The sequence below is a fragment of the Sus scrofa genome, chromosome 14 (genome assembly GCF_054392235.1).
Source record: "Sus scrofa isolate SSC_HxYL_T2T_F1_AM1 chromosome 14, Sscrofa_HxYL_maternal_Yorkshire_Landrace_v2.0, whole genome shotgun sequence".
NCBI classification, from domain to species: domain Eukaryota; kingdom Metazoa; phylum Chordata; class Mammalia; order Artiodactyla; family Suidae; genus Sus; species Sus scrofa.
Genome location: NC_139396.1, coordinates 52,763,972 through 52,784,352, shown reverse-complemented (window position 1 = coordinate 52,784,352; position 20,381 = coordinate 52,763,972). Strand labels below are relative to the sequence as shown.

The 20,381-nt window shown below is 36.4% G+C and overlaps 1 protein-coding gene across 20 annotated transcripts in view; it reads right to left on the bottom strand.

The window, feature by feature from the left end:
- Positions 1 to 20,381, bottom strand: part of IFT81 (intraflagellar transport 81) — a 299,226-nt gene that overhangs the window by 107,014 nt on the left and 171,831 nt on the right. For 19 of the 20 annotated variants that reach the window (XR_014827279.1, XR_014827280.1, XR_014827281.1 and 16 more), the window contains 2 exons: positions 19,310 to 19,405; positions 11,019 to 11,165 (listed from right to left, as the gene is read on the bottom strand). Coding sequence is in view for 13 of the 20 variants with exons in the window: in XM_084996213.1 (XP_084852339.1) it covers positions 11,019 to 11,165; positions 19,310 to 19,405 (243 nt within the window). In the remaining 7 variants the exon portion in view is untranslated. Of the gene's footprint in view, positions 1 to 11,018; positions 11,166 to 14,210; positions 15,165 to 16,532; positions 19,406 to 20,381 lie in introns of those variants that run through there. The other variant, XR_014827284.1, reaches the window with a different exon arrangement.

The window sequence follows — 20,381 nt, the reverse complement described above, 5'->3', positions numbered from 1 at the left end:
ATAGAGAAATTAATATAACTTACCAAAGTTCAGAAAGTTAGAAAAACTGGGTTAGAATGAGTATTTTTCTCTTCAAAACCTGTTAGTCCACTCTCCATGCTATTTTCCACTTGTTAATTAAAGCACATCTTTGTCAGTTATTTCATCAAATGATTTTTTTTCTATAGCTGCACCCATGGCATATGTAAGTTCCCAGGCCGGGGACTGCATCTGTGCCGCAGCCGTGACCTAGGCCAGAGCTGTGGCCAACGCCAGAACCTTTAGCCCACTTTCACCAGGCTGAGGATCAAACCTGCGCCTTCACATGGACCAGAGGCACTGCAGTAAGATTCTTAACCCACTAAGCCACAGCGGGAACTTCAATCAAATGGTTTTTAAACACAGAAAACTACAGAAATAGGCCCAAGAGAGTTAGGTGTGAGATGAGGTAACACAAACTGTTTAAGAGTGGAATGAATATGCCCCAATTTCTTTTGCCAATTTATCAGTCTCTATTCTGTCTAAACTCAGACTTGCAAAAAACCTGAAAAGGCCATCTTTTCAAGGCAACTCCATGTCATAAATCATTTGGACTCCCTGAGGATTGGTCTCAGAGTTGTTACTTGCTTTTAAGGGAGAAAAAAGATTTCAAAGCAACTTCTGTTTTCTGCTAAAATATTAGTCTTTTTCAAATCACCCATCATGACTAGTGCAACATAAAAATATAGACATACAAATACTATTCTAACCTTTTCCAACCTGTTAGTACTACGTTTTCAATTTTAAATTAGAAAATCTCACCAAGCTAAGCATAAACAATGTAATTACCTACATATGGTAGCATATAGTTAACTGCTGACTCTCTTGAGAGAGTCTATAATAAGCAACATGATACATGCTAGCAGAAATCTTTCTTAATAGAAACTCGTGGCAAAGGAACATCCATCTGCGAAACACAGTTAATCATACCATCCAAGGTCTCTGTGCTTCTATTATAAATCAAATCACCACCACACAACTGTTACAATATCTCTAATGAATTTTTCAACTGCTGTCCAAGCCAGTTAACTCTCAAAAAATTTTCTATGAAAAATTTTCAAGTTTGGAGTTAAAATTGTGGCATTACCTAGACTGCATATATGCCATACTTCTATTACAGTGAATTGAGCCAAATGTATTTGATTCTGTTTTGTTCCATCTCCTGGGAAATTTTAGGGGCCTCAGGTCCTGCTATGAACTCTAGAGAGTGTAATGTGATTTGAAAGGTTCTAAAAATATCACAGGTTTGCCTGGGCTCACTTAGAAGGGTGGATGATTCAATTACAAGTGTCAAAATTTGATTCCTAATTTTTCAGGATCTGACAGCTGCAGCAAATCTTGCCAGGATTTCCTTATCTTCATTGCTTCCCTTTGAAGTATTTAAAGAAGATTTCATAATCTTTGCAATTTGGCTCTAGGATTTCTGTCAGTAGCTGTAGAATGAATTGGTTGGCTCTTTCTAAAGCTGTTTATACACATTACTTGATCAAGCACATTTTAAAAGTAGCCATTAACTGCTAAACAGCTGAGCTTCTTGTAATGGTTAGGAAAGAAAACACAACGAACTTTAAACCCATACACCATAAACCAGGAGTGACCTTTCAATGCATGAATTGCTAATGGAATCTTAACCAGAGGTTCACTCACTATAAAAAAGTCCAGACGCACAAGGCATGCATTTATTTGAGAAGGGTACTGGCACTGCATCACTAGGGTTGATTTTTTATTTCGAATTTCAAGATTCAGAGATATCAAGGTGACGAAGATTGTAAAGATCAGTAGCTATGTGGCACTACTACAAGAAGTACAGCCTCTTTGCTCTTCTATAAGTGAGACAAAGTCATCAAGCTCAAATTATTGCCTATGAAAGGGTAAAAATCATATTTACCAAAAGAATCAACTAGGGGCTACTATATTAAATGGTAAATTTAAGTATTTAAAAATAACTATACAACAAAATAAACTATGGTTAGGATGAATATTTACTTTTTTTTTTTTTGGCTTTTTAGGGCCGCAGTCACAGCATATGGAGGTTCCCAGGTTAGGGGTCAAATCAAAGCTACAGCTTCCAGCCTGCACCACAGCCACAGCAACAAGGGATCTGAGCCGCCTCTGTGACCTACACCACAGCTCACGGCAATGCCAGATCCTTAATCCACTGAACGAGGCCTGGGACTGAACCCTCATTCTCATGGATGCTACTAGGGTTTGTTAACCACTGAGCCACAAAGGGAACTCCCACATATAATTTTTTTTTATCAAGTGAAGTGCCAAGACATTTTAAAAATTTTATTTATTTATTTTTGGCTGTACCCGTGGCATGCAGAAGTTCCCAGGCCAGGAAGTTGTGCCACAGCAGTGACAATGCCAGATCCTTAACCTGCTGAGCTGCCAGGAAACTCCAAGGCATTTTAAATATTATCGACTTTCTAATGAAAAATTATATATCTAGATAATAAAGGTTTTCTACACATTTACCAAGTGTCTATAACATGACAGCTATTAAGTAAATAGTAGTGAAAAAAAGATATGGCCCAGCCATCATGGAGCTCACTGGATTCTTAGGAGAGGCAGAAATTTAACAAGTGATCTTAAGTGTGTATATTAGAACACACATGAGCAGAGTATATGCTATGTATATGTTTCAGAGTTGCGGTGTGTGAACTGGGAAAATAATAACACAGTATGATTAGTGGGAGGGATGCTACTTAAGCTCTGTTATCTTAAAATCATACTGATTATAGCAACTTTTTATGACAACTCAGAGTCATAATTATGAACACTTAGTATAATACTATGCTATAACACTATGTTTTTCTATCTTCTTTCCCAATGAATCCTGCATAAAGCAAGATATTTCTAGGTACTATTTTTATGACACTCTGAATTATGGAAAACTAGGGCCACTTAAGTATTAAAATTCTATCCCAAGGTATGAAGTTATCATAGCTTGGGCCAACAGCAACAATTTGCACTTTAAATATATATATGTGTGTGTGTGTGTGTGTGTGTGTGTGTGTGTATACATATATATATACACATATATGCAGTCTGTTGTTAATTCTCTCTATGTATATATGTATATGCAGTTTGTTGTTAATTCTATCTCAAAAAAGCTGTTTGAAAAAAGGGAGAAAACCTTCTGTGTGACAAAAGATAGCACATACAAAGAAACAAATGATAGACTAGAAGAAAACAATTACCTAGATTAATATATAGTATATAAAATATATATATATTCATTTATATATATTTAAGAATATATATTCAGTCCATTAGACTGTAAGAAAAAACATTCAGTCCATTAGAAAAAAATGAAGAAAGAGAAGTTCCCTGGTGGTTTAACAGTTAAAGGATCTGGTGTTGTGGCTGTTGTGGCTTGGGACACTGCTATGGCAGATTCCATCCCTAGCTTGGGAACTCTCACATGCTATGGGCAATGCCAAAATAAATGAGAAGGACAATAAAAAGATAAATTACAGAAGAAACATAAATCATCAAATATGTAATTGGATACTCACTCTTATTTAAGAAAAATGAAAACTAAAACAAAATACTGTCAAATGATAAAAGATTTCAGATCAAGTGCTGTTTTAAATAACAGAGGAAACAGATGCTCTTGTACACTTTTTGCTGGAGTAAAGAATTGTACATATATTCTATGGAACACAATGTAGCAGTTAAATTTTTAACAATTTTTAATTATATTTATAAAATGCTTCCTATAAGCCAGCCACTGTTGTATACTACTTAGCAGTATTAACTCATTTAGCCCACACAATCACCACATGAGATTGTGAGTACATAATGAGTAGAGTACATAGGTGAGTACTGTTATTATCTCCCCTTTATAGACAAGGAAAGGGAGGCACAGAGCAATTAGGTAACATGTTAAAGTCGTTATAGGTGGTAATAGGTGGCAGAGTAGAAATCTGCAGACAGGTGTTCTGGCTCCAGAACTGATTCTCTTAACCTCCAAAGAATAGCCTCTTCATTTACTGACATGGAAAAATCTCTAAGACATCTTATTAAAAGCAAGTTGCACAATACACAGAGTATAATACCATCCTTAATTTTTAAATTCCACAAAACAATATTATCTATATCTGTATCTATTCCCATAGAAAGGACTGAAAGAATTTACAAAACTGGTATCAGTGGTTTCTCTTTGGAAAAGGGTCTGAGGGACTGGGAAAGTGGGAAGGGGGTCATCAGCGGGGACTTTTGTTTTATGTATATTGTTTGATTTTCATACCATGAAAATGCATTGGGGTATCATTTGTATAAGCTGATTTAAAAATATTATTCTAGGAGTTCCTGTCATGGTGCAGCAGAAACGAATCCGACCAGGAACCATGAGGTTGTGAGTTCAATCCCTGGCCTCGCTCACTGGGTTAAGGATCTGGCATTGCTGTGAGCTGTGGTGCAGGTCGCAGACATGGCTTGGATCTGGTGTTGCTGTAGCTCTGGTGTAGGCCGGCAGCAACAGCTCCTTTAGACCCCTGGCCTGGGAACCTCTATATGCCACAGGTGAGGCCCTAAAAAGAGACAAAAAGACAAAAAAAAATTATTCTATTTTATTACTAGACACTGGGATAAATCCCACTTGATCATGGCATATGATTCTTTTAATATCTTGTTGAATTGTTTGATTTTGGGATGGAAAAAGGTGTTCCATGCAAATGGGAACAAAAAGAAACCTGGGGTAGCAATACTAATATCAGATAAAATAGACTTTATTATTTATTTATTTTTGGTCTTTTTGCCTTTTCTAGGGCTGCTTCCACGGCATATGGAGGTTCCCAGGCTAGGGGTCTAATAAGAGCTGTAGCCACCAGCCTAAGCTAGAGCCACAGCAATGTGGGATCCGAGCTACATCTGTGACCTACACCACAGCTCATGGTAATGCCGGATCCTTAACCCACTGAGCGAGGCCAGGGATTGAACCTTCAACCTCATGGTTCCTAGTCGGATTTGTTAACCACTGTGCCATGACGGGAACTCCAAAACAGACTTTAAAACAAAGACTACAATAAGAGACAAAGAAGGACATTACATAATGATAAAGGGATCAACCCAATAGAGAGATATAACAAATGTAAATATAGATGCACCCAAAATAGGAGCACCTAAATATACAAAGCTAATATTAACAAACAGAAAGGGAGAAACTGACAGTAACAACAATAATAGTAGGGGACTTTAACACCCACCTATATCAATGGACAGATCATCCAGATAGAAAATCAATAAGGAAACACTGGTCTTAAATGACACATTAGACCAGATGGATTTAACAGATACAGAAAGAACATTCCACAAAGCCAAGAATAATACTAATCCATCTGTATCAAGTGGCCCCCAAGACCACTCCCAGTTCAATGATTTGCTGGACCTCACAGGACTCAGCATAAAATCATCTGCTTGGCTATGCTTTATTATAGTGAAAAGGTACAAAGCAGAACCAGCAAAGGGAAAAGGTACATGGGATGAAGTCAGGAGGAAACCAGGGGTAAGCTTTCAAGAGTCTTCTCCCTTAATTTCTACAACAATGACTTGTAATAATCTATGTGAAATGCTGCCAACCAGGGAAGCTCATTAGAGACTTAGAACTCAGGGATTTTACTTGGCACTGGTCATGTAGGCATGCTCTGCCTAGCCCACACCAAAATTCCAGACTCCAAAAAGAGAAGCAGGTATTCAACATAAACCACACTCTTCGTATATACAGTTTAAGCACATGAGCCCTTCTTATCAATGAATGGTGGGAATCTTCTAAAATCCAAGTTCCCAGATGTCATCCAAGGGCCAATCTTGCAAGCAACTTTTTCTAATAACAGCAGTTTCAGGCCTGCTAAGTTAACTCTTTTCTGCATGCCATCCTTCCCATAACCTTTTGATATTTAAATGCAATTCTATTATGTCGTTCTCTAGTTTTTTGTTCTCAGCTAATTCATAATTAATTCTTTCCATGAATGTTTCCAGACTTTTCATTTGTTTTAGTCACCTTCATCTTGATTCTGACTTGACTATGTCTCTCTTAAAACACGAAGCCAACGCGTTCCTGTTGTGGCTCAGAGGAAACAAATCTGACTAGTATCCATGAGGACTCAGGTTTGATCCCTGGTCTCACTCAGTGGGTTAAGGATCCAGCATTGCTGTCACCTGTGATGTGAGTCACAGATGTGGCTTGGATCTTGCGTTGCTGTGGCCTGTGGCTGTGGTGTAGGCCGGCAGCTACCTCTCTGATTCAACCACTAGCCTGGGAACCCCTATATGCCTCAAGTGCAGCCCTAAAAAGAAAAAACAAAACAAACCAAAAACAAAACATGAAGCCAAAAATGTAATATAATATTGTCGGTATAATTTCACATAAATGGAATATTGTATTTTTATTAATGGAGTATCATATTTTGTTTTTTATTCATTTTTATTTTATCTTTTTTTTTTACTTTTTAGGGCTGCACCCATGGCATATGGAAGTTACCAGGCTAGGGGTCGAATCAGAGCTGTAGGTGCTGGCCTACACAACAGCTACAGAAATGTGGAATCCGAGCTGTGTCTGTGACCTACACCACAGCTCACAGCAACGCCGGATCCTTAACCCACTGAGCGAGGCCAGGGATGGCACCTGCGTCCTCATGGATGCTAGTCAGATTCATTAATCACTGAGCCACGATGGGAACTCCTAGACTCTTCATCTTTAATAAGAAAAATCAAGGGAACACTAATGAAAAAGTCTTTTAAAGAACAAATGCCTCTACCATTTGTCATCTGCAATCAGAAGAGCTAAAATTTAAAAAAAAAAAGAGCTAAAATTCTTAGACAAAATGTAACATCCAGAATATTGACTTCAATGGCAGTAGGAAGCATCAAAATGCACACTTCAATACTGAACTTTAAAAATGAACTGACCTCTAAAGAGAAAATGGGAGTTCCCGTCGTGGCGCAGTGGTTAACGAATCCGACTAGGAACCATGAGGTTGCGGGTTCGATCCCTGCCCTTGCTCAGTGGGTTAACGATCCGGCGTTGCCGTGAGCTGTGGTGTAGGTTGCAGACGCGGCTCAGATCCCGCGTTGCTGTGGCTCTGGCGTAGGCCGGTGGCTACAGCTCCGATTCGACCCCTAGCCTGGGAACCTCCATATGCCGAGGGAGCGGCCCAAGAAACAGCAAAAAAAAAAAAAAAAAAAAAAGATAAAGAGAAAATGACAAAGGAATATAAATTACTATATGTATTATGTTACATTATTCTTACTAACATATAGTCACATTCCTGAATTAATCCAAAAAAAGATTAATCAACTGTGTATGAATAATCAAGGAATGAAGGCTTATTTCCAAACAAATGACTGTCAGACTTCCTAGGCAAGCTAAGTTTTCAGTTAATGACTATCTACAATGTAGTCTTAATTAGAGTCAAATATGAATTTAAAAAAAAATTTTTTTTTTTTGCCCGTGCCCGTGGCATGTGGAAGTTGCCAGGCCAGGGACTGAACCTGTGCCATAGCAGTTACCCAAGCCACCAGCGATTGCAGTGACAACACTGGATCCTTAACCCACTGTGCCACAAGGGAACTCCCAAATACGAATCTTAAAATTAACTCAATAGTGCCTTGAAGAAGAGCTCAGTGTTCACTTAGGAGCACAGCTGCAGAGGCATTCAGATGAGTTCAAATCCTTGCTTTGCGACTCACTGTGTGACTTCAGGCAAGTTACTTAAATTTCTCCAAGACTGTTCCATTATAAAATTGATATAATATTTACCTAGTAGGCTTTTTGAAAGGATGAATTAGGATATACTGTATGTGTGTTTTATTGAAGTTAAATATACCTAATATAAAATTTGTTGGAGTTCCCATTGTGGCTCAGCAGTAATGAACCAGACTAGTATCCATGAAGTTAAGGTTCGAGCCCTGGCCTTGCTCATGGGTTAAGGATCTGGCATTGCCATGAGCTGTGTGTGGGTCACAGATGTGGCTCAGATCTGACATTGCTGTGGCTATAGCATAGGCCAGCAGCTGCAGCTCTGATTTGACCCCTAGCCTGGGAACCTCCATATGCCAGGAGTGGCCCTGAATTTTAAAAAAAAAATTGTCATTTTAACCATTTCTAAGTATGCAGTTCTGTGGCATTAAGTGCATTCAGGAATTTCCACTGTAGCACAGTGGGTAAAGAGTCCAAGTGCAGTGACTCAGGTTGCTGCAGAAGTGCAGGTTCAATCCCTGGTCTGGAGTAGTGGGTTAAAGGATCCGGCATTGTAGAAACTGTGGCTCAGGTTTAATCCCTGGCCTGAGAACTTTCATAAGGCACAGGTGCACCCATTTAAAAAAAAAAAAAAAAAGTGCATTCACACTGTGCAACCGAGATGAAGGATATGGTTTTAAAGTGCTCAAGACTAAGCACACAGCTACTGCTCAGTGAACGCAGCTAAAATAACTCTCATTAGTGTTATCCCACCTTGAATCCGAGCAAATTATTTCTAAACAGAAACTTTTGTACTTATTTCTACTGAACTGTCCCAATCTGATAAATACTAATTTCAATTTTTAAGCTATAAACTATATTCCTAGCTTTCAAATTCTTCATCTACCTAAATGACAAATACATAAAAATATAAAAAGCTAATACTTACTGAGCATTTAAGTACTATTCTGAGCACTTTACAGGTATTAACTCATTTAATTTGCACAATAATAGTTCTAGGAGATATATATACTAAATAACAGTTACATTTTACACCTGGGTACAAAGAAGTTAAGGAACCTGGCTGAGGTCACCCAGTGGTAGGTTGACAAAACCAGGATCTGCACTCAAACCAAATTCTAGAGATCATGTTTTTACCTATTCCACTATCCTGCTTCTCTGATGTGCAGTAACATGAGGCCCATAAGAAAAATTACTTTGGGAGGCTGGATGTTACATGCTGTCTTAGATATGACTTTCTCAGAGGCTTGGATATCCATTATTTCATGTATTCTTACCAACAGCAATGAAGAACAACTTCTCCCATTCTACAGTTGGAGAAATGATTTGCTCAAGGCCAGCAGGAATACATGAGAGAGAGCTGGATCCTGCTTGCCCACTTATTGGTTGTATAAATCTATAATTTCCCCAAGCTTCAACCAACTATAATATGGAAATAATAATATTTCTTACAAGAAGTAGAGAAATGTATGTTTGCAAAGTATCTAGCATAGAGGCTTGTATAAAAATTGCTCAATAAATGTTAGCTCACTCTTTCTTTATTCTCCTATTTGTGACTTTGGGTGAAGTATTCTTTTCAAACACCATGCTACTATTTCTTGATACTCTCTCACCAACTGCACTAACAGATGGGTGGCAAAGAACATGATTTTTTGGTAATTACCATGAGATACCAAATGAAACCTCAGTGAAGTCCAGCTATATTATATAATTTTCAGTATAATAAACTTCCTCCCTTTTGTCCATATGGTCTACCACTTTATCGAAGCAGAAAACAAAATTGGTCTACTAAGATTTGTTCTTTATAAAATTATGCTTAATGTTCCCCAATACCTTATGTTCTTTTAGGCAACTGCCAAATGATTTACTTGATTTGTCCTAGTTTCTCACCAGACATTGTTTAAAAATTAAGTTGACCATATCATATCTAGAGTTATTTTTTTCTTCTTAAAAATATGTCTTCTTCTATCATCTTCTCTTATTTACCATAATTTGTCAAAAATAAAAGCTAATGGCATGGTACTAGGTTCTTTTCCATCACATTTGCATAGAGGGAATACCTAATACTGGATTACAAGCAATATCCATGCCAAATATAGCCATAGCAATTGGTATTTGTCAAGTGGGCAGTATTTTCCTAAGAAAAAATAAAAATGCTAGGAGGTAGCATGTTCTCTTATAAAGCCAAATTGCTTCATAATGAATCTTTCTCCTGAACAGCAAGAATATCATGATGTATATGCTCTGTTGGTTTCCAAGTATCATTTAATATACTCCCAACTCTTAAGGCAATCCGGAAGTCGATGTTCTAAAGGAATTTTTCAAACAAGTGTTGACTTCTGAATTGTACTACCTCCCCAATAAGCTAGAAGGCATATTGGGAGGCTACAATCAGAAGCACCAGAGAAAAGTGGTACTGTGGAAACAATACATTTGTGTTTGGCATAGTGGAGGTTCACTGCCAATTTGTAACAGTATGATTCAATAACTTTTCAAAGCCAAAAGCTGAGCAGTTTTTCAAAGTAGCTTTTGCTAAGGGCTAATAGCTAATATAAAATTAAAATGCTGTAAGAGTGGTAAAGTGAGGCAATGTTTAAGAATTAAAATATGACCTATTATTTGATTTGCTAAAAAAAGGGAAGATATTAATCTACTCTTTCCTGAGCTAACTTTATGAAAAGGAGATGGGGATTACATTTTTGGTGCTTAATTCTGGCCATCTATAAACAACAATATTACTTGTCCTACTAATCTCATGAGTCTGACAGAAGGACAAGTGAAATAACAGCTATTAAAGCATTGTTCAAAACATAAAGTAGATAGCAATGCAACACATAACTGTATTTTTTAAATTTATAAGCATCTACAATAAATTATTTTAATGGTGCCAGTACCACTAGCCAAATACACAATATTGACAAGGTAAATTAGTGATACTTTCTCAGCCATTTATGAAATTATATTTATAAACAAATATGAAAATTTATCTTATCTGTTAGTTCCTACTTATTTGGTTTCATTTTTATAAACTAATACTTATAATAAATAAATCCAATATAAATACACTTAATTAAAAAGTAAAAATTTGGAATATTATCTTATAAAATCATTAACATCTGTCATTATATATCAAGAATATCTCAATATTACTGCAAAGAGTTTTCAGTTTTAAATAAACAGGTTTGATCCAATAAATTAACTTCCCATTACTGACAAACTAAAAAGAAAAAAAACTTTTATGACTTCAAACAAAAACAATACTCACGTACTTGTCCCATTAGACATCTCAACTTACCTCATCTCCCTTCAAAACTTCAGTGCCATCAAATTCACGGGTCTGATTTGTCTTTACTGACACTTCTCTCTCTAGGTTGGCTAACTTCTCCTTTGCTTCCTGAAGTTCCTCAGCTTTGGCTTCTTTTTTATGAGAAATGATGGAGGCCTAATTGGGCATTAAATATGAATGTAAAATAAGATATAAACAATCAACTTCCTATTATCATGTGGAATTATGTATTTTAAAAATTTTACTGAGATAAATTTTTTTTTTTTCTTTTCCTGAAAATCTAACATTGGTTTCTGTTACTTACTTTTTTTTTTTTTTTGGTATTTCTTGGGCCGCTCCCGCAACATATGGAGGTTCCCAGGCTAGGGGTCTAATCGGAGCTGTATTCTCTGGCCTACGCCAGAGCCACAGCAACGCGGGATCTGAGCCGCGTCTGCAACCTATACCACAGCTCACGGCAACGCTGGATCGTTAACCCACTGAGCAAGGGCAGGGATCGAACCCGCAACCTCATGGTTCCTAGTCGGATTCGTTAACCACTGCGCCACGACGGGAACTCCCGAGATAAATTTTCAATATCAGATTGACTTCTCTTGATCAGTACCTCTTATCCTACTACCTATTATCACTAGTTATGTATTTAATATGATTATACAATGTATATTAAATAGCAACCAGAAAACATTTTGGAAGACAAAAGCCCTAAAAATATAGGACATACCAGCAGCAAAGAAACAGAAATGCAATAGTAATAAAAATACTAAAACCGTACCAAGTAACACTCAAATGCTAATGAAAATACATTCTAAGTAAGTAAATAGAAGCTAACACTAAGTCTATTGTTTTTCTGTATGGCAGGTTTCCTTTCACTGGAAGAAAAGAATGCTTTACTTTTAAAACTATATATCATATGACCTAAATTCAATATCCATATTTTTAAAATAAAAAGTTAAAACACCTATTTGAGAGCATTCTAAAAAATAAAATGTAGTTTCAAAAGCAAACTCACCAGAATTATGCAAATATTTACACAATCCAGATAGCTGTGCTTAGCCATAAATGCAGCATTAGTTAGCAATATTAGTTAGCAACCCTTGGGGACTTCCTGAAATGAATTGTGGCTGTACTAGTTTAAGAAAAATAATAGCAAAACTGTCTTCTCAAGTGAAATAGCATACATATTTTCTTCAAAAATTTGACAAGAGGAGGAAATCTTCAGTGCAAACTATTTGGAAAAAATGAAATACAGGTGATAAAGACAGGTTTTCCTCTATGGTATTATCCCAGCCAAAGGAAAGAGAGAAGGAATGATTAGAGCATCAGAATTGTATAGGAATTGATGGTATGCTTCTCTCATAACATGGTAAAATAAATAAATAAAAACCTCAGCCCCAAACTAGGATTTTATTTAATAGAGAGATATGAGGGTATATCCCACCAAAGTCTGAAACGAGATAGCAATGTCCAGTACCTCCACTATTTAATTTAATACTGTGTTGAAAGGTATTTACTTATACCATTACTCAAGAGAAAGCAACTGAAAACAAAAGAATTTGAAAGGAAAAATTGGAATTTTCATGCTATATAATTATGTACCTAAAAAAACCAACAGAATCTATGGGAAAAAAATCAATAGCTTTCACAGACAAATCAGTCAGAAGACATAAGGAAAGAAAAGCCCACATTTATAAAAGGAAAAAACAAAATTAAATATGTAAGCCTAAGTTTAACAAGAGAAGTTCCAAAATTTTACGAGGAAAACTATTAAACACTCCTGAAAGACCCCAAAATAAACTTGAACAAATGGAGAGACATACCATGTTCTTAGATAGGATGATTCAATATTGTAAAATATAAGTTCTGAGGTAGTTGATAAATATAAAGCAACCCTAATAATTTTAAAAGTATGATTTTTTTTGCTAGAGCCAGAGCTAGACAAGTTGATAATAAAGCTTATTTGGAAGAATATACAAATAAGAATCATAAGGAAAACCTTGAAAAAGTAAAGCAATTGGGAGTGAAAGTGGCTACTTTGATATTGGAATTCGATGATAAAACTTCTATAATTAAAACAGTTGATATGAATACATAAATAGTTCAAAGGAACAACACAAAAACTAGAATTAGATTCAATAGGATTTAATTTTTTTTTTTTTTTTTTTTTGTCTTTTTAGCTATTTCTTGGGCTGCTCCCGCGGCATATGGAGGTTCCCAGGCTAGGGGTCGAATCAGAGCTGTAGCCGCCGGCCTACGCCAGAGCCATAGCAACGTGCGATCCGAGCTGCCTCTGCAACCTACACCACAGCTCACGGCAACGCTGAATCCTTAACCCACTGAGCAAGGGCAGGGACCGAACCCGCAACCTCATGGTTCCTAGTTGGATTCGTTAACCACTGCGCCATGATGGGAACTCCAGGATTTAAAATTTTAAAATAAAACACAGAATGGAACAACTGAATAACCGGATAGCCATATACAATAAATACCATACACAAAAAAAGTTCTAAATAGATCAAAGGTTTAAGTATAATAAATTGAATCACAGCATTCCAAAAAGGAAACTTGAGTAAATTTCTATATAACTTGCAAGAGGGAAAAAAAATTCCTAAATATAACTTGAAATGAAATAAGAGAAAAACTTAATAAATTTGATTTTATAAAAATGAAGAATTTTCCCATGGCAAAAGAACACCATAAACAAAGTAAAAAGGCAAATACCAAACTGAGGGGAAATGTTACACCTTTAAGGTAGATAAAGAGTAAATATCCTGATATATATATATATATATATATATATATATATATATGCATAGTTTCTAAAATTAGGAAAAAAGCCAAAAATCATATAGAAAAGTAGGTATAGATATGAAGGGATAATTCACAGAAAATAATTAAAATGACTGTTACTCATGTGAAAAGATGCTCAACCTTGTTTATAGTAAGATAAATGAAAATTAAAACTATCATAGGATACCATTTCTCAACTAGAAGGATGGCAAAAATCTACAAGTTTGACAACATACTCTATAAGAAAGGCTGTAAGGAAACAGGTTCTCTCACATGTTGCAAATAGGAGTAGAAAATGCTAAAACCTCTGTGAAGAGGAATTGGGCAATATCTAGAAAACCTACCTATGCTTTTACTGTTTGATGCAGCAATCTTACTTCTGAGACTATATCCCAAAGATACACAGCAATAAAATGCAAAGACAGAGACAAAAAGCTGTTTATTGAAGCATAATTATAGCACAAGAATTTCAACAACCCAAATGTCCATCAATTGGGGATTGGTTGAATAAACTATGATATATCCACTAAGGAAGTATGTCTATGAACAGGAATTAGCATATTTACTAGGACAACTTAAAAAAAGACAGATAATAAGTGCTGACAAGAATATGGAGAAATCAAAACCTTCATACACTATTGGTGAGAATGCAAAATGGTACAACTGTTTTGAAAAGCAGTCTGGCATTTACTCAAAATATTAAGTACAAAATTCTCATATGAACTAACACTTGCACTCCTACGAATACACTCTAGCAAGATGGAAACTTATTTCCAAACAAAACTTGTACAAGAATGTTCATACCGGCATAATTCATAACAGCCAAAAAGTAGAGAGAATCCAAATGCCCATCAAGTGGTGAACAATAACAACAAAAAAATGTGATATATCTGTGCAATAGAATATTATTCAGCAATAAAAAGGAATAAAGTGTGAATGGATACACACTACGACATGGATGAACTTTAATAACAGTATGCTAGGAGTTCCCTGGTAGCTTAGCAGGCTAAGGATCCAGCCTTGTCACTGCTGTGGTGTGGGTTCAATCCCTGGCCCTGGAACTTCCCCAAGCTGGGTGCAGACAAAACAAAACAAAACAAAACAGTATGCTAAATGAAAGATGCCCATCACAAAGGGCCATGATTGTATGATTTCATTTATATGCAAAGGCCATGACTGGCAAATTTACAGATAGTTTGGTCTCCGGTAGTTGACTGGGGCTGGGGGTTTGGGGGAAATGGGAAGTGACTACTCATGGATTTAGGGTTGCTTTCTTTCTTTCTTTCTTTTTTTTTTTTTTTGCTTTTTAGGGCCACATCTGCGGCATATGAAGTTCCCAGGCCAGGGGTCTAATCAGAGCTGTAGCCGCTGGCCTACACCACAGCCACAGCAGCTTGGGACCCAAGCTGGGTCTGCGACCTATACCACAGCTCTGGGCAATGCCGGATCCTCAAACCACTGACCAAGGCCAGGGATCGAACCCGCATCCTCATGGATGCTAGCTAGTCGGGTTCATTAACCACTGAGTCATGACAGGAACTCCAAGGGTTTCTTTTTGAGGTGATAAAAATGTTCTAAAATTGATTATGGTGACAGAAGTTCCCATGTGGCACAATGGGTTACGGACCTGACAGTGGCCACAGCTGTGGCATAGGTTGCAACTGTGGTACAGATTTGATACCGGGCCCAGAAAGTTTGACGTGCTACAGATGTGGCCAAAAAGAAATAAAAAAGTTGACTATAGTTATGGTTGTACAACTCTGCGAATATACTAAAAACCACTGAAGAGTATATTTTAAATGGGTGAATTATATGGTATGTGAATTATATCTCAATAAAGTTATAAAACAAAGGAATAAAGATTACTCTACTATTTACCAGCATATATTAAGAAAAAATATAGCACAGAGAATAATGTGTATAATATGCTTTTCTTTCTCTAAGGATGGAAATACATATGAATATATGTATATACATTCTTTTTAATGGAATAATAAACTATAAAATTAAGAAAAATAGGAGTTCCCATCGTGGCACAGTGGTTAACGAATCTGACTAGGAACCACGAGGTTGCAGGTTCGGTCCCTGTCCTTGCTCAGTGGGTTAAGGATCCGGCGCTGCCGTCAGCTGTGGTGTAGGTTGCAGATGTGGCTCGGATCCAGCGTCGCTGTGGCTCTGGCGTAGGCCGGTGGCTGCAGCTCCGATTAGACCCTTAGCCTGGGAACCTCCATATGCCACGGGAGCGGCCCAATAAATAGCCAATAAAGACAATAAATAAATAAACAAACAAACAAATAAATAAATAAAGTAAAATTAACAAAAACACCTATGGGGAAGAAAAGTATAGGGTGGAGAGCACAGAAGTAGATGCTAGAAATTTCTTTGAATATTTCTTGTTTTGTAGGTTTGACTTGGAATATGTAAATATTTCAAATAATTATAAAACAGACTAAGCTCTAAAAATCAAAATGACCATATATTTGTATCCAGTTTATTTTGTGTCATAACCATTACAGAATAACTATTCCAAGTAACTTTAAAACAGTAATTTGGGAGTTCCCACTGTGGCTCAGCAGTAACAAACCCATCTAGTATCCATGAGGATGCAGGTTTGATCCCTGGCCTTGCTCAGCAGGTTAAGGATCCAGTGAGCTGTGATGTAGGTCCCCAGACACAGCGTGGATCTCCTGTGGCTGTGGCTATGGCGTAGGCCAGCAGCTGCAGCTCCAATTCCACCCCTGGCCTAGAAACTTCCATATGCCACAGGTGCAGCCCTAAAAAAAACCTCTGTAATCTGACTATATATCCCTAGTGGGCTATATCCTAAAGATATAACAAACTAAAAAACAATATTTAGCAGCAATCATATTTTTGGTGGTAGTATTGGTACTTTTATTTTGAAACTGTTATGTGAAATGTATAGGTTAAAGCAAATAGTGAATTATGTTGGTGCCAATGGAATAAAGCAAATAATGAATTCAATTATGTTAGTGTTACTGAGAATCAGAATTTTCAACGTGGGATAAGGAGAAAGATGTGAGATTGATGAGGTTAGGTAAAAACCCAGTGGTCTTGAATTTGAACTGGATGGAAGAATTAGTATGAACCCATGGTATACTTTATGAGAGAAAAAGAGAAAAAATACTTCCTGGCTCTGTCCACAGAAAAGACCTAAAAACAATGGCCAGGCCAGTAGTAATGAGAAGTCCCAATACCCAGACTGTGGTCTGTAAATATCATTTCCTACTACAACAAATCAGGCTGACAGAGAAAGTCTAATTCCAGGACTAGGGTAGGAAATGCAAAAGATGAGCCTAGAAATATCTTAATCATACCAGAAAGCAAGGACATTATCAAAGACAGAATCTTAACAGGACTCAGAGATTAACCTGAAAAGCCTCCTACCAGCCAAAAATGGGACAATTTCAGGATCATTAAGAGAAATTTTTGAAACTTTTCAATATTCATCACGCCTAAGTTTCATAATAATAATTAAACAGACAAGCAACCAAAAAATTTAAAACTAACCCTAACTGATCACTTTTACTGTTAGAGGAAAATAACTTGCAAAATAAAAATAAGAATCAAGTTGTACCCTGACTTTCCTATACAAACTACAGCTCAGGATAACCAAACAGTTGATGAGAGGAGGTTTCTCTTATCAGAAGTAGTCCAGCTAATAAGTGTAGAAGAAATCATAGTATCAACATTTCGCAATCTCTAATGAAATGTACGGACATCAACAATAATCAATGGTTGCTAACATTGCAAAAAAAACCAACTAGACATTATTCCTTCCAAATAAAAGTACAAAAATACCACCTAGAAAGTAATCTTGGAGTTCCCATCATGGCTCAGTGGTATGACTATGAATATGACTAGCATCCATGAGGACAAAGGTTCAATCCCTGGCCTCGCTCCGTGGGTTAAGGATCTGGTGTTGCCGTGAGCTGTGGGGTAAGTCGCATATGCGGCTTGGATCCCGTGTTGCTGTGGCTCTGGTGTAGACCGGCGGCTACAGTTCCAATTGGACCCCAAGCCACTGCAGAGACAATGCTGGATCCTTAACCTGCTGCACTACAAGGGAACTCCTAGAACATATTCTTGACCAAAAAAAAAAAAAAAAAAAAAAATCAAAATCTATTCAAGCTCCTAGTTCTAGTATATAGGAAATATAGGTAATAATGGAACTTTTTAAAAGGACACCATGGGGTTGCAATCAGTAAAATATAAATTATGTGAAATTCTATAGGTTACATAAATTTTTTCAATAAATAAATTACACAAGAAAATTATTAAATAAATGGACAAATAAGTAGGGAAGAGAGCCAATAGGTGAAAAGAAACAAACACATCAACCAAATGCAATGTATAAATCTTATGGGGATCCTACATAAAACAAAGCAACATATAAAAAGAAAGAAAGAAAGAAAAAGAGACAATCAAGGAAATCTGAACACTGGATATTTTCCAATATTAAGGAATTATTAAAATTTTCAAATGTGGCATGTTGTTAAGTATTTAAAAAGCTTTTATTTTTTAGAGATACATTCTGAAATATTTATAGATGAAATAATATGAAGTCTTTTGCAGCAACATGGATGGACCTAGAGATGATCATCTAAGCAAAGTCAGACAGAGAAAGACCATATGATATTACTTATACGTGGAACCTAAAATATGACATAAATGAACATATCTACAAAACAGAAACAGACTCACAGACAGAAAACAAACTTCTGGGTTTCCAAGGGTGAAGGGAGATGGAGGAGAGAAGGACTGGGAGTTTGGGATTAGCAGATGCAAACTATTATGTAACAGGATGGATAAATAACAAGGTCCTACCATATAGCGCAGGGAACTATATCTAATATCCTATGATAAACCATAATGGAAAAGAATATGAAAAAGAATATATATGTTCTCTGCTATGTAGCTCAGTATTTTTTGAGGTTATAGAGAGCTCTTTACACTAAACTCCTCTTGTTTAGGTTCTTGTCAGATAATCCATGGCTGTCGTTTGAATCTTAAGTCTAGAAATACATAACAACATATATAGCCTCATGATTTAATACTTTTGGATAAAATTATAAATGCCTCAGTACCAAATTTTAATTTATTCCTATATTTTTGCAAACTAACATTAAACTTGAAAAAGTGTATTGCCTTTAGTTCATTAAAGATTATATTTTTATCACTACGGTAAGCTTTCACATAAATCAAATTCCATACTCACAGATATAAACACAAAGAGCTCTATCACCACAGTTGGCAGACACTAAGGAAAGTAAGCATTACCAGATGTATTGAATTTCAGACTTATAAACATGCGTCTTTTGTGGCTTTTGCCCAAGTTCTTTGTTATAATCTGCAGATTAACAATGACAGAACACTTATTCTTAACTTCCTTCTCACTTTTAAGACTACTACTGATAATATAGACCATGGTGTTTATGAAGATGTTCATCAACAAGATTACAGATCTAAATATGTGAGCCAAAGAGTGGTCTTACCTGTTGCCTATATAGTGACAGTCTGCCTTCGATTGGCTCATTTCTAATCATTTTCTTTTCAATCAGTTGATTGATCTGAGTGTTTATTTCATTTATCTAAAATAGTATGAAAGTAAAAAAAAAAAAAAAAAGGTTAAACTCTCCCAATGAGTACTCAAACTAAAGGACATCTGGCCAAACAAAGCTTTGAATTTACAGTTGTTACTATAAGTGATTTGCTGGGAAAAACAATTCCATTAATGCTGAGTGGATTGTTATGATCACTTTTAGAAACAATTTGTATTTCATGGTTCATAGTATATATTTACATAATTTGTGGGGTGTTTTTTTTTTTTTTGTCTTTTGTCCTTTTACGGCCGCACCTCCGGCACATGGAGGTTCCCAGGCTAGGGGTCTAATTGGAGCTGCAGCTGCTGGCTAACGCCAGAACCACAGCAACGCCAGATCCAAGCCACGTCTGCGACCTACACCACAGCTCACGGCAATGCCGGATCCTTAACCCACTGAGCGAGGCCAGGGATTGAACCTGCAACCTCATGTTTCCTAGTCGGATTTGTTTTCCGCTGCACCATGATAGGAACTCCCTATATCTACATAATTTGATTTATTACATGGATTTAACCATCTATGTCTAAATTATCCTAAAGTATTCTGCATGAAATATTTATACATTATTATCAAAAAGACAATTTCTAAAAATCTGAAGTTATCCCTTTACCCAGGCTGTGACTTTCAAGTAACTGTTAGTGACAAAGCAAATTTAGACTAACATTTCCCCAAGGATTTCCTACAAGGAATTCACAAAACCAGCTGCGAGCTGACATGAATGACATCTACAAACCCTTCCTGTTCTAATAAATGATCTGTAATTCTATGACAGCTGTCATAAATCTTACTAATTTATCTAAACCTTTCCCAAATGTAATAAAATAAAACTGAATAAAGCCAATAGAAGCATACAGTTCTCAATACATTTTTAAAAATTACATGGCTTTCAGTATACTCATTCTTTGATAGTACTAGAGAGAATTCTCCTGTTAATTCCAGGACATTGAATTTGAGCCAAATCTGA